This window comes from Lissotriton vulgaris, chromosome 8 (assembly GCF_964263255.1).
Source record: "Lissotriton vulgaris chromosome 8, aLisVul1.2, whole genome shotgun sequence".
In the NCBI taxonomy this organism is placed as follows: domain Eukaryota; kingdom Metazoa; phylum Chordata; class Amphibia; order Caudata; family Salamandridae; genus Lissotriton; species Lissotriton vulgaris.
The window spans coordinates 1,435,740,892-1,435,755,261 of NC_141696.1; the positions used below are offsets into that span (position 1 = coordinate 1,435,740,892).

General features: G+C 47.1%; 1 protein-coding gene across 1 annotated transcript in view; it reads right to left on the reverse strand.

Moving 5' to 3' along the window:
• LOC147698895 (T-lymphocyte activation antigen CD86-like) overlaps nucleotides 1-14,370 on the reverse strand; it is a 160,315-nt gene that overhangs the window by 69,730 nt on the left and 76,215 nt on the right. Inside the window, exon 4 of the mRNA XM_086936288.1 lies at nucleotides 5,584-5,883. Within this exon, the coding sequence (XP_086792414.1) occupies nucleotides 5,584-5,883 (300 nt within the window). The remainder of the gene's footprint in view (nucleotides 1-5,583; nucleotides 5,884-14,370) is intronic.

The following is a 14,370-nucleotide window of genomic DNA, read 5'->3' on the forward strand; positions in this document are numbered from 1 at the left end:
TGAAAGGGCACTAACCCTAGTGCTCCCTCCTGTAACATGACTGCACTGTAAGGAATGGGTAGGCATGCAAACAGCGGTGTGCCCTATACTACATGCTCCGCTTTTTGCATCTTCTTTTACCATCACCACATCACGTCTTTCCTCTTCTTCTTCACGTGTTATTCTTCAACCATCATCAAATGCTGAACTTCTTTCTTAGTTCTTACCAACCAAACACCATCCGCCTTTCGTCATTAGCCCATTGGATACCTTTCTTTTCTACCTGTACCTTACACCATAACTGCATCCTGCACCTGTCCCCACTCACCATCCCCTTCGCTTTCACCATCACTACTAGCCTTCCATTACAAGGTGTACTTCGTTTTCACCACAGCCATAATTTGCACCATTAACAAACGCGGGGCCCTGCACCTTTCATCATTATTGCACCTGACCTGAGCCTTTCTTTCACCATTTCTAAAGAGCGATCCTTACACCTTCTTCAACACCAGTATTACACCATAACTGCATCCTGCACCTGTCCCCGCTCACCATCCCCTTCGCTTTCACCATAACTACTAGCCTTCCATTACAACATGTACTTCGTTTTCACCACAGCCACATCTTGCAGGGTCAGTCTGAGGATAAGAAAATAAGTTCAGATCTCCAAAAATGAGGACCTACTCCAAAACAAATTAAGCTCTGCCATTATCACAAGTACCAACCCGCTATTCCATTCAAGTGTGAGTTGCCCAATTTGACCATTAGTTGTGCTGTGGCGTTTAGGGTTTTCCTGCATTTTCTGAACTTTACAAAGAATTCCACACTAGGCAAGATGTCTCTCGGTTAAATAAAAAACAGGAGTTATAATTACATTGCAGTCCTACAGTCGTCATCATCGGGTACCAGCAACTGTTGACAGATCTCATACTCTGCGTATCACTGAAATGGCAGCAGTCAAGTGTGGGCAGCCCACAATAGAAACAGCTGCACTTTATCTCGTTGTGTTCCAGCAGATTGTCTCAGAGAGCATCACTACGCTATCCTCACACTACCAGCCAAGTCTGCCCTGAGATCCCTGCGCCCGGTGTTGTGTTACTAGTGGCTGGGTGTCAGCAAGGCAGACGCTCAACAGCTATGTCCTCCCTGCCCTGCCAGCCTTACCTGCCCTCACCCCTACCCCCGCACAAGGTCCTACGCATTTGGTGTTGAAGAATGTAGTGTGCTATACACTATGCCCTTGCCACTATTAGTGAGCTCATTATTATGAACACCTATGATGCAAATGACCTTGTAATGTATAGGTGAGGGAAAAAACACAAAGTGCTAGTGTGATTCACAAAGCTAGCTCTCTTGCTAGGCAAACAGACCCTTTCATCACACTGGAGAGCCACCAAACCCACAGATGTCTTGCAGCGGCACATTACACTCCTCCAATGGGGGTGGCCGAGAGTGTAGCCCTACATTACGAGGAAGCCTGACATCTATGTAAAAGATCTGTAGTGGTAGCCCGGGACGCCATGCTCACCCAGTTTACAAAACTGGTACGTTAGGACACCCCGTGACCAAATGACTGCCTATAATTTTGCCCTAAACCTGGCCCTCTGCTCTGACCTCAATCGCTGACACACAGAACAACATGGTTTGAATTTGGTTGCACATAGGCAGGTCCCATGGGCCGAGGTGGTGCCTTAGATGGATCTGCTCCGTGGGGGCTCCCGCCTGCACATGTATTATCTGAGGTTACCCTGCGAGCCCCTGCTCGTGCAGCTGTTCAGTTGCCCCCTCCCTAAAAGTTATGACATTCTTCTCCCCTTCTATCTTTTGCAGTTACACATACTTCATAACTTAGTATTGTGGCTCAGATTCCACATAGCGGACTCAGCCTCGACACACATGGACAACACCAGCACACGCTATTCCCTATGCAAGATCTGCCTTGATGTTTTATATTTCCCTCAAACACTAGCCTGGTAATAAAGTGCAGAACGTAGGCTGAGCTTCGCCAACATCTAACTCGTGCTAATAGTTTCTTTTGTGGCTGTATCTAATATTCAGATGTATCCAAACCTCTACAACTTTTTTTTTTAAAAGGGGTGTTTCTCCTTGTACTACAATTTGTAAAACACTCTACCTCAGAGACACCAATGCTTTAAAATGGAAAGCGTGCGATGCTTCCTTAACAGTGTCTTGTGCTTAACAGTGTCTTGTGCGGGAGAGAACTGTACAATTTCCTTTAAGTAAATTATATTACCAAACGTTTACAGATATCATAATACCATGCCTGAATGGAAGATCCCACTTGTTGCCGGGGAAGCCTTGTTTCGTTGAAATAATGTTCGAGCAAAGGGTAGCAAGCATGGCTGGAGAAGATTGATGCTTAGGCGTAGGCAGATTAAGTGTTTTGCCCAGAATCACAGGATGAGTGGGACTCCCGCTAGATTAGAAGCTGGTCCCCCGGCTTCAAAGTCGGCCGCTCTGGCCGTTAAACCACATCCTATCTCTCTAATTGTATCAGAGACCATGCATTCTGCATTTGGAACAATGGGAAGGGAACCTTTCTTGCGTTCCAATACTATTCTTTTTTTCCAGAATTCCGAAATACTTCCCATTGCAGACCCAGAGACTCCTGAAGAAACCCACGTCATTAATACTTTCTCTGTTCATGCACCACTTGCTAACGATCTTTCTTTTCATTTCACGACCCCACGTAAATACAACGGGTATTATTCTCCCACCTGTTACAAATCTACCTTCGAAGCACCCTTGTAGTTTCAAGTTCTGGCATATTTTTATTGCGCAGGTGTTTATCTTGTGGCCCTGTCACAAACCACGAACGGTTCACGCCGTTTGATTGCATGATGTTACATGCTGAGCATTCCTTAATTGTTTAATTTTACCCATATCATAGGGGCCTCGAAAGTGACATCACACGTCTTGTGTCCCTGTTGACACCACAATAAGTGAGCTCACACAACACTGTACTCAGAAAACGCACAAAGGGTGTCTCCTAAAACTAGTGAGTAAAAACGAAAACAAACCATACTTGTATACAAATTAGAAGCCAGAATGTAAAAAATAACAAAGCTGCTCAAATGGGTTTGAAGAGTCAGCACAGCGGCAGCTACCTCCAGCTAACCTAAAGGATGGCCTTGAGTTTTACAGACTCTTAGCCCTGCGAGGCAGCCTATTTTGCCAATCCTTTGCCACACTCTTTAGAGAGAAAGCAGTTCGTGTGTGTGGTGTGTGATTTTGGTGCGTGCTCCACACATCAATGCACCATGTGTATGTTCAGCCCTGCAGTTAAACACCATTTCTAATCTGCACCTTTCATAACTGTAGGCCCGGCCGAGACCTGAAGAGTTTGAATCATGACAAGGGGAGGAGAGCGCCGCGGCATTAGAAGACACTAAGACAGACAACGTCTAGACTGTGACAACATACATTCCTGGCTCCGCTTAATCAATTAATTAGGATGCATTGCGATGTGCGAAATAAATTAAAAACTTCCCGCCTGTGGGGCCCTACCTGCCCGAGTTCAGTTCACACGTCTCACTCTCTACTCCAGAGTCCGGTGACCGGTCTGCCCAGCCTGCCTGCAACCAAAACGGATAGCTAGGCTGCTGCTGCAGGGCACGACCGGTAGAGTTGACTGCTTTCCTTCAGGCTCCCCGCTCCGACCTTGACCTCACTCGGTCTAGAAAATGGCTGCTAGTCTTCTTCTCCTAGTGATGCGTGGCGGCGGGAAGAAGTCAGAGTCTGCGCAGACGATACCCACTCGTCACAGGGTGGGTCTCACCACGCCCTGTGACGAGTTGGTAGGGGTGACACACGACAGCAAGCTCTCCTCCTCCACCTGATTGACGTGGAGACGTTAGCAATCCCGGGCTTGTGTTAAAAACGCCCGGGGCTAACTTAATCTCCACGCCATCAGGGGGTGGAGACTGAGCTTCCAGGCTATGTCTTGCCTGGCTGATGACATCACAGCCTTCAGGGCTGTGAGGGTCTCAGCCGGCAAAGACATAGCAGGTGGTGCAGCGCGGCGGTATTGGCAGTGGGGGGCAGCAGACTTCGAGGCAGTGCCCCGTGTTCTTTGCCCCGGGCCGTGTTCTCACTTCTTTGCGATTTCATTTTTTTAATTACAATTGAAAAAGAAACTAGATAAGAAAAACCAGTCAAAACGTAGCAAACGTGATAAATTGCCTGGGGCTAAATTACCTGGGGCGGAGCCCCAACGCCCACAAAGAGAAACCGCCACTGGTTGAGCTTCAGGTGGTTATGGTTCATCCAGTCCCGGATGAAGGACATAACAGATTGAAAGTTGGAAATAGACTCAGAGGAAGAAGATAGAGAAAAGATAAGCTGGAGGTCATCCGCATAATTATAAACGGAGACCTCCAGCTGTTGAAGGGCAAAGATAAGAGGGGCAATGTACAGGTTGAATAATAACGGGGACAGGGAGGAGCCCTAGGGGACCCCGCATTTAACCGGCTGGAAGTCTGCTGTAAAGTCTCCCAAGCGTACTGCTTGGGTGCGGCCACTCAGAAAGGAGGACAACCAGCCTCCAAGGCACTGCCTGGGTGGCCAAACAGGCCGCTCAGATCAACCACGATGCTGGAGTGTTGTGATTGGCTGGGAAACGCAGAGATCCCAGGTGCTTCAAATGAGGCATAGTGTGGATGGAGGAGAGCCGCGCGGCAGTGAAGAAGAAGGTACTTTTTTTCCCGCCCACCACGCCCATCCGGAGGCTGCCACCACTGATCAGTTCACTGTACTTACATACGCTGTCTCTCCAGGAAAACAACCAAGCGCTGCTCAGCCTGGTTCCCACCATTCAAGCAGCCATGCATCACATACTACCTGGCTGGGACAGGGCATAAACCATTGAGGGCACGGATGTGAGAAGGGACACTGCACCACAGAACCCAGCTTTCTCGTAGGGGCATGGGGCCGGAAGTCTGCGGACCAATCTCTACCCTACTAGGAAGAGCCACCATACTCTACCGTCCACGGAAGCCAGGCCACGAGATAGGCAATTGGAAAGAAAGATGTTCATGGGTGATTATGGTACCCAACTATACCTCGAAAAGTTGGACTTACATCTTGTCAGAGGCTCTCACTGTACACGCTGCTCAATCGCATATGTGAGCAAACTACTGCTTGAAAATGAGTTTACATATAGCATCCGTAACCTGTTATTATTGTTCATTCATATACATATATATTGAATATTTATTCAAGATAACACTCAAACCTTTGTATATTATCCATTTCTTTTCAGATATTTTCAACTCACCTGGAGCATCAACTACCCATAGTCACAACATAGCACTCCGAACTTTCCATCTTTGCCATTCACCAAAACAACAACTGACAACAGCCCCATTAGAAAGACCCACTGGGTAAAGCGCCAGTTCTCTCGCGTTAACTAAACAGAGGTGCCAGCACCCAGAAACTGACATTACTCAGTCAATTAAAGTGCTGCCCTCAGCTATGATTGTAAGTGATCTTGGATGCCAATTATCAACCAAAACTTTGGACAAGACATCAAAGCCGAGTTTCAGAGGTCTATAGCCCAAGTAAGAGACTCACTGACCTACTCACCAACTGACAAGATTTCGGAGGCGAGAGACCCAAGATCTTGCACTTGCTCAATCCTGCAACTGATGTTCACCATTTCTGTAAAGAACCAAGTCAATCTGCTGGTCACGTTGTATAGTTTTGTATCATCATCTTGAGGCGTGTGCATTTCTCCTTCAATGGTCTCATTTCTGCCAGCAATGATCCAGTCCAGTCTTCTGGGTGCCGGGTATCCCCCGACAGAGGAGCACGTAAGGTTCCCTATTGTTCCGTTCCTCAACTTCCCATGAGGCTCTTGCGCTATGGATGGGGGGCTGAAGTTAGCTGAAAATGAATCAAAAGATATATATCAGATTGTTACGGTCAGTTGGACAGTGTCCAGAGAGTGGCTTAAAGCAAGATGACCTCACAACCACCACCTGCAGAATCTCCTGCGGGTTCCTAGACTCAACCACTCACAGATATTTACAGGATTTAGGTTGTCCCCCTCCCCCTATTCAGGGACTGCAGCAGCCTGCATTGCACCCTCGGATCCAGGACCAGCTTCTGCTCAGATGGCGCCCCGGTCAGACCAAGTTTTCTGCACTTCCTGATACTTTGCGCTACATTTGAGGCCACAGGAGGGGTGTGTGTGGAGGGGCAGTTGTGAGGGGGAAGGGCAGCGGCGGGGGGAAAGAAGAGAAACAGAGGGCAATTAACGAGAGGAACTAAAAGATTCAAGGGTAATCTGAAGATAATGATCATGCACAGGTGGCATTTAATTAAAAAAGAATATTTAAAGCATTTGTTAGGTAACTTCAGGTCGCCCCGCTGAAACAAGGCGTGCTTGGCCTGTACTCAGCTCGCCTATGCCTACCAGCCATGCCTGGAACCAAAACATGGTTCTGTCTGACAGTAGTGTAACATGGGGAGTCCACAGAGGCGGTTGCCCCAGGCGCAAAATTCTTAGCAGGTGCAAAGTTTAAAGGAAAGTATTGCGCCCCCAATCTGTGGACTATTAGGACTTCCTGAGCTAACCGTCCACGGATTAGGGGTAGCAATACTTTCTTCAATGAGCATTGGCATAGCCAATAGGTCTCGCTTTTGGGACCTTCTAAGTATTAAGGGGCATATCAACAAGGGGGGGCGTTAAAAATTATCGCCGCTTTTGCAGCCGGTTTCGGCCGAAAAGCGGCGATAATTCTAACGCCCTATTAGCAAGGACATGCTAATGCGTGAATCCCTGCTTCTTTGCCCTTTCCCTCAACGCTCAACTTTGCATCTCAAATGAGATGCAAGGTGGCCGTTTCTCCCCAGGTAAGCGACATTTCTCCGATTATCAAGCCTCACGCAAAGCAGCATAGCGACAAGAAAAGTAGGGATAACCTCTGTTATCGCTACTTTCCTTACGCCTGCTTTGAAACTGACTTAGCCAAGATATCCTATGGAAGGTGGATATCGTGGCTAAGTATGTGAGGCCCTCTCAGCAAGCTATCGCCAAAAGTTGTGTGATTATTGCTAGATTTCCAGCGATAATCACACAGTTAGGCAGCTTGCACTCTGAATTTTATCGCTGTGGAGATAAGTGTTGCTGATAGCACGCTATCTCCGTGATAAAATTCAAAGTTGGGTGGCAATAAATATCCTAGCGCTAAATGCGCTTAGCGATAATTATCGCCCCCTTTTGATGATATGCCCCTTAGTTATGCAGCACAATATCCTTGGTGCAACAACATCAACTGTTGCGTGGCTAAACACTTATAAGTTCCCAAAGGCGAGACCTATAGGCTATGCCAATGCTTGTTATTTTTTGTTCTTGGGGGGAAAACGGGCTAGTGGCAAGAGGGTCAAGGGTGAGTGGCAGGGAGGTGAAGAGTGAATGCCAGGGAGATGAGACGTAAGAGTCAGGAGGGTCACGGGTGAATGCCAGGGAGGGGAAGGGTGAGTGCTGAGAAGGGGAAGTATGAATGCCAGGGGTGAGGGATAGCTGCCAGACCAGGGGGTGAAGGGTGAGTTCCAGAGAGGTGAGGAGTGAGTGCCGAGGAGATGAGACGTACGAGTCAGGAGGGTCAAGGGTGAGTGCCAGGGAGGGGAAGGGTGAGTGCTGAGAAGGGGAAGTATGAGTGCCAGTGGTGAGAGGTAGCTGCCAGGACAGGGGGTTGAAGGGCTAGTGCCACAGAGGTGAAGGTTGAGTGCCAGGTCAGGGGGATGAAGGGTGAGTGCCAGGGAGAAGAAGGTTGAGTGCCATGGAGGTGAGACGTAAGAGTCAGGAGGGTCAAGGGTGAGTGCCAGGGAGGGGAGGGGTGAGTGCAAGGGGTGAGGGGTAGCTGCCAGGCCAGGGGGGTGAAGGGCTAGTGCCACAAAGGTAAAGTTTGAGTGCCAGGTCAGGGGGATGAAGGGTGAGTGCCAGGGAGAAGAAGGTTGAGTGCCATGAAGGTGAGACGTAAGAGTCAGGAGGGTCAAGGGTGAGTGCCAGGGAGGGGAGGGGTGAGTGCAAGGGGTGAAGGGTAGCTGCTAGGCCAGGGGTATGAAGGGATAGTGCCATAGAGGTGAAGGGTGAGTGCCAAGGGGGTAAGTAGTGAATGCCAGGGAGAAGTATGAGTACCAGGAGGGTTGAGGGGGAGTGTCAGGGAGGTGACACATGAGTGTCAAAGAGAGTCAATGCTGTGTGCCAGAGAGGGAGAAGGGTGAGTGCCAGGTGCAAGGAGTGACTGCCAGGCCTGAGGTGTGAAGGGTGAGTGCCAGGGAGGTGAGGGGTGAGTGACAGACTGCAAACAGTAGTGAGCTGGGGTCTAGAAGGAGGTGGGGAGATCATCACCCAGTGTGTGCCAAGCTGGGACGTACAAGTGCCAGGCCAGACTTGGGTGAATGCAAGAACCTCTGAAAGGCGGGTGCCAGGTCACTCGTAACCTTAGTACAAGAGTGGGGTGCGCAGGAGAGAGTAACATCTTCAAACAAGAAACTATTCAAAATCCTAAAAACTCCACTTTATGGTCTTGCAACCTTATGTGGAAAATAATTAGCAAATGAATGGGCTTCCGTAGCGGAGTTGCAGCTTGTTAAAGCAACTTATTAAGATAAAGTTTGCATTGCAAATAAGCCAAATCTAACACAATTTGAATTAGTAACGGTAAGATTCGCAATGACTAGAGACAAGTAAAACAAGCATTAGGTCTCGCATTAGAAAAGTTTGAGCTATTGGTATTGTAAATGACACATTTTTTATTCATGTGTTGGTTTTGAAAATAGCGAAATTAATAGCTCTGTCATTTACAATGCCAATAGTTTTAACTTTCGCAAATGTGACACCTATAGCATTTGTAATGCAATATGTGTTGTATTTATGTGACTTAGATGTATTGATATTACAAATAACAATGGCTTTTTAAAAAATAATTAATACTTAAATAAAAGTTATTGTATTTGATAATGGCAATAGCTTAAACTTTTGCAAATAACTTTTGTGAAAATCCAAGAACCGAAGTGAAATATTAACATCTTTTTGTGACATTTGTAATAAATCTTGAAACATTAAGAGAACATATTTGAACCAGTTGTTGTTGAAATGTTGCACAGATTGTTGCTGTGGTGGCACTGAGTGATGTTGTGGTGGCAACGAGTGATGCTGTGGCGTTCAGTGATGCTGTGGTAGTGCATAGTGATGTTGTGGTGCCCCTGAGTGATGTTGTGGTGGTGCTGAGTGATGCTGTGGTGATGCGATAGATAGATAGATAGAGTGAGTGCGATATATAGAGTGAGGACGATAGATAGATATAAAGATAGAGTGAGGGAGATAGCTAGATAGATAGATAGATAGATAGATAGATAGATAGATAGATAGATAGATAGATAGATAGATAGATAGATAGATAGATAGAGTGAGGGCGATAGATAGAGAAATATACAGCCTTGTAAACCACGTAGAATGCAGAGTGGAGTTACTAGGTTAAGGTTTAAGATAATATAACGAAAAGAAAATGGAAGTTCTTAGCATACATATCTGTTAGTACTGTAATACATTTGACATTTATTATGGAGAAGGATTCAAGTTGACCGAGTTGAACACTATAAGAAGATGGGTGGGCTTTCTGAGTAAATTGTCCTATTCCTCGGTGAAATATGGGCCACGAAGTTAAACATTTTCAGGGTTGGTGATTGTTTTAGCTTTTCGTTCTACTCTGGTCAGTGTTCTGTTCTATATCTACTTAAATCAGTAGACCTACCAAATCTCTTGTAGCTCGTCATCTGTGCCTGAAATTACATCATTGGTGTTTAGGGGCCTGATTTACAATTTGTGACGGACATCTTATTCGTCTAATTACAAGGGATTGCATCATTTCAGACTTGCAATAGGCCGGATGGATTTCCCTCACGTTTGTGTCGTAATAACCCACCCCTCCTAATCCATATCAGCCCCTTATCTGGTGTTTGGCGGATGGCCCAGACCTGGGAATCTGTGTAGAACCTCTCCGCTTTCGAGCGAGCTGAGGTAAGAGAAAACGAGACTATGCAAAGTGGTGATTCCGCTCTGAGAGTCAAAACTGTCAGGTTCATTATAGAAAAAAGACAAGCCACAGTGAAACCATTGTAGAGGATAAATAGAAGCTCGTCAAATTTCATCAGCAATAAAATGCTGCACAGCTACAGGCCTCAGGGAGGAGGAAGTGAAACATTAGCAGCGCTCTCGGTGAGGAGACAGAGACGAAGCAGGACTTGTGTGTGCTCAATGACACTAAGAGTAAGGGTGCTGCAGCTCCACGCACCTCCATATTTCCTTGACGGAGTTCAGATGGAGAATTAACAATAAAGAGGCCTTGGAGCATTTTACAGTACCTCCAGTACAAAGTGCCACGTGACAGGTGCTGCCAGTTAAATGAGCATGAAAGCTGTTTTTTTTTATATCACATATGCAAATGAAGACACATGGATGCTTTTAGAGTAAAGAACATATATTTCGAAATGTATATAAGCAGGCAGGGAACGATGGTATGGCAATGTTGCTGAGGCATTGTTTGCCATACTTTGATAATGAAACACTACTATTATTGGAGTGCAGAGGCCCTGGAGCCACTGTACACGCTGCACTGCTGTGGGGAAAACCGCTGGCACAGTAAGTTAGACAGAGGGACTTTAGTAAGTTGATGGTGATGGCCAGCACCACTCCGTGTGCTTGCGTCTTTAAGAGATGCTCTTCGGCGCGATGATAGACTTTCAATCGAGTCTCTGTGCAGAAGCCGCGTTCTTCTGTATAACTGCACCATTTACTGAGGGGAAGTACAAACCTTTAACTGAAGTTTTTTGACCGCTGACACAGTCGCATGCACAGAGACACTGCAAATGTGTATAGAAACGAGCCTGTGTTTGAAACTGTCTAATTGAAAACACTGTGGCCTCACAGCTGCTTGTCGCAGCTTACAGAAGAGGCAGTGAAAGAGACATGCGAGAAACGCGAGTTGTCAGCGATCAGCTTTCTATAAAGCGCATGCGCGCACGCTCTTGTGCCCGTTCTAGCAAGCTGATCACCAGCAAAAGCATTTCTTAGAGCCCTACTTAAGGTCTCGCCCGAGACCAGTGCATGCGCTGGATCAGGCCGAGACCTAAAAAGCACCACAGTACTGAACCGAGGATACAGAATAATAAAAATGGGGGCAATATTGGTCTTCTTTGCACAGTTGACAGCCATAAAAATAGGGTGCCATGGAGGACTCGGATTTTTAATATATTTTTTTTTAAACAACTCTTTTGGACACACTAGCGCAGAGGTCTTCAAACTTTTGTAGGTTGAGCCCCACCATCTGAATTTTTTTAGATGTTGGGCCCCCCCACCACCTGACAGAAATTTCTGGAATCTACCGCCACGTGCATATCACGGGCCATATCCGACAAATAATGTTGCTAGATCTATTTGCAGCTCTGCGGCTTGCGCATTAGTTCTGCTACAATGTAATTGTAGTATTCAAGTTAGACACACTTCCAGGCTGGGCTGACACACATGGAGCCGAACTTTAAGTGTCAACGTCACTGCAGTTAGTGCCCAATGATGAAGTAGACTCACAATACTAGGCTATGTGCGTCACTTCCGACGGTCCTCCTGCTGCCGCCTGTATTTCTTTAACTTAACATGCAGCTCCTGCTCCTCCTGAACTCGCCGCTCTGACTGCAGCCTACCGAGGTATTTCCAACAGTAATTAATGCCAGCTGCAGCTGATTTTCACCGTTGCCAATGCAAGGCACCGTCGACCATCTGCGGTAAAAATGGCTCATGGACGGTTCCAGGTGGTATTGGATCCCACCTGCACCAATCAGCCAAAGTCAGGGCTAGAGAGGCTGGCTGGCTCACGAGTCAGGGTCACTGGGCAGCGCTGGGGGGAAATGGGGGGGAACAGTTGCAGTGAGAGTGGGTGCAGCAAGCTGCTGTGCTCATTGGTTGCAGCATGACTGATGGCACATCGGTCGCGGTAATATACCATCTGACTGGGAGGGACCAAGCCTACCGGGCCGCATCAGGGCTCAGCTGCTGTCCAGTGATGATCATGAATAATAATTAAGTTCCTGATAGAGTAGGTAATCTATTAACTAAACTGTAGTTATCAATTACATCTTTTTAAACACTTATCCGCTGCTGCCGTGAATAGATTGCTGTTACAGTTTTTTCGAGCTACGTGACTAGGTTTTTGTAGTACTAGTAGTAGGACAGAAAAGCACCATGCCACAGAAGAACACTATCACAGCATGGGGGATTTTAGTTTAGGATGGGCTCACCACCTTCTGCTTTGGGAGGCCTACAATAAGGAACCACAAGTGATGAGAGGAACACAATGCTGGCATGGCTGACCTGCAGCCATGATGTATCTTTTACCCATGTATGTATGGGTCTGTTTAACAGCAGACAACTGTAGATTTGGCGGCCCAGCCCCCTCCCGCATGGTAGAGACACTGCGTCTACTACAGTGGCGACGAGGCAGCAAATAACTTTATAAGGCCCACAGTCTTTACTATCCAATCGACATACAGTGGCGTTAGGCCTTTTCCACCTGCGATCCAAGTGGCAGTGAGCAGAATGGCACACAAGTTTACCTGAGTGAGGTGACAGGAAGAAGGACTGTGTATGGGGGTGAGAAGAACTGTGAATTAAATACCACCACAATCATACAAAGCATTTGAATTTCGGAAAATATAATCAAATGGGAATGCCAGTGGCAGCTGTTAGAAGGGGCGATCCCAGAGGCCTGGTTATGTCTACCCGACTCCTCCGAGACCTACCTCTCCCACCAATAATGCCGAGCCTTATGAGAGATCTCCACCGGGGAAGACCTTGAGTAGTGAATCGTACACACGAGGACCACACCACACTTATGAACCGACACAACACCGAGGGATAAGTTATCAACTTCTTTATATTCACGAAGGAAGCAATAATAATAATAATAATAATAAGACATTTATTAAGCGCCTGGCTGCACAAAACTGTGTGTCCCCGCGCTAACTGCTGATACAATACAAAATCCAGAGGAGAAATGTCATGGAGCTCAGAAGAAGGGTTACTTGCTAGGGAACAGATGAGTTTTTAGTTTTGCCCTAAATCTTATTTCGGATGGCTCCATCCGTAGGTAGAGCGGGAGTGCATTCCAATACTTGGAGGCCAGGTATCGGAAGGATTTTCCTCCCATTTTAGCTCTTGTGATTCGGGGAAGTTTAAATAATATCATACCCGATTATCTTAGATCTCTAATCGGGCGATGTATGGTAAGGAGATTTTTTAGGTAATCAGGGCCTCTGTTCTGAGCGATGCGGTGGGCATAGCAAAGGGTCTTAAATTGAATTCTCACCTTAACAGGGAGCCAATGGAGTTTGGATAAGGCAGCTCTAGCAGATGTTCTTCTTGGGAGACCGAGCACCCGTCGGGCTGCTGTGTTCTGTACACATTGTAATTGGTGAAGGCCCTTCTGGCTGAGACCAATCAGGAGGGCATTCCCATAGTCCAAATGGGGTGTTAGCAGAGCATGGACTATGGTTTTCCTGGCTTCGGTGGGAAGAAGGTCTAGCACCTTACGAAGAACTTTTAATATGCCAAAGCATTTTCCCGTTATCTTGTTGACTTGGGTCTTACCGGAGAGGTTGGAATCCAGCATAACGCCTAGGTTCCTAACCGTCTCTGCGGGAGTAGGAAGCTTGCCCAGTTCACTAGGCCACTATGCATGAGACCATGCAGAGACATCTCTCCCCACCACCAGAACCTCTGTCTTATCTCCATTCAGACGGAGACAATTGTTGTTCATCCAGGCCGCTACCACCGACATACAGTCCGAGAAATTGGTGGCATATTCTCTTCGGTCGGGGGTTAACTTGAACACCAGCTGGGTGTCGTCAGCGTAGCTGACAATGCCCACCCCAAAATCCTCTACAATGTGTGCCAGGGGTTCCATATAGATGTTAAATAACGTGAGGCTCAAACTGGAGCCCTGTGGAACCCCATGGCTCACCTTCCGAGGAGATGATCTGAAGGGTGGGCAGTGTAGCTGGAAAGTTCTGTCGGTCAGAAAGGATTGAAGCCAAGCGAGTGCTGGGCCCCTTACTCCCATATCTGAGAGACGAGACAACAGCGTTGAGTGCAGCACGGTGTCAAATGCTGCACTAAGGTCCAATAGGACCAACGCCGCTGTCTCGCCCTCGTCCACCATCTTCCGAATACATTCAGTCGAATATAGAACTGCCGACTCAGTTGAGTAGCCTGATCTAAATCTTGACTGGGAAGGGTGAAGGAGAGCTTCTTTCTCCAAAAATTCCATAAGTTGTTTATTTGCCACTTTTTCTATGATTTTGGCACAGAAC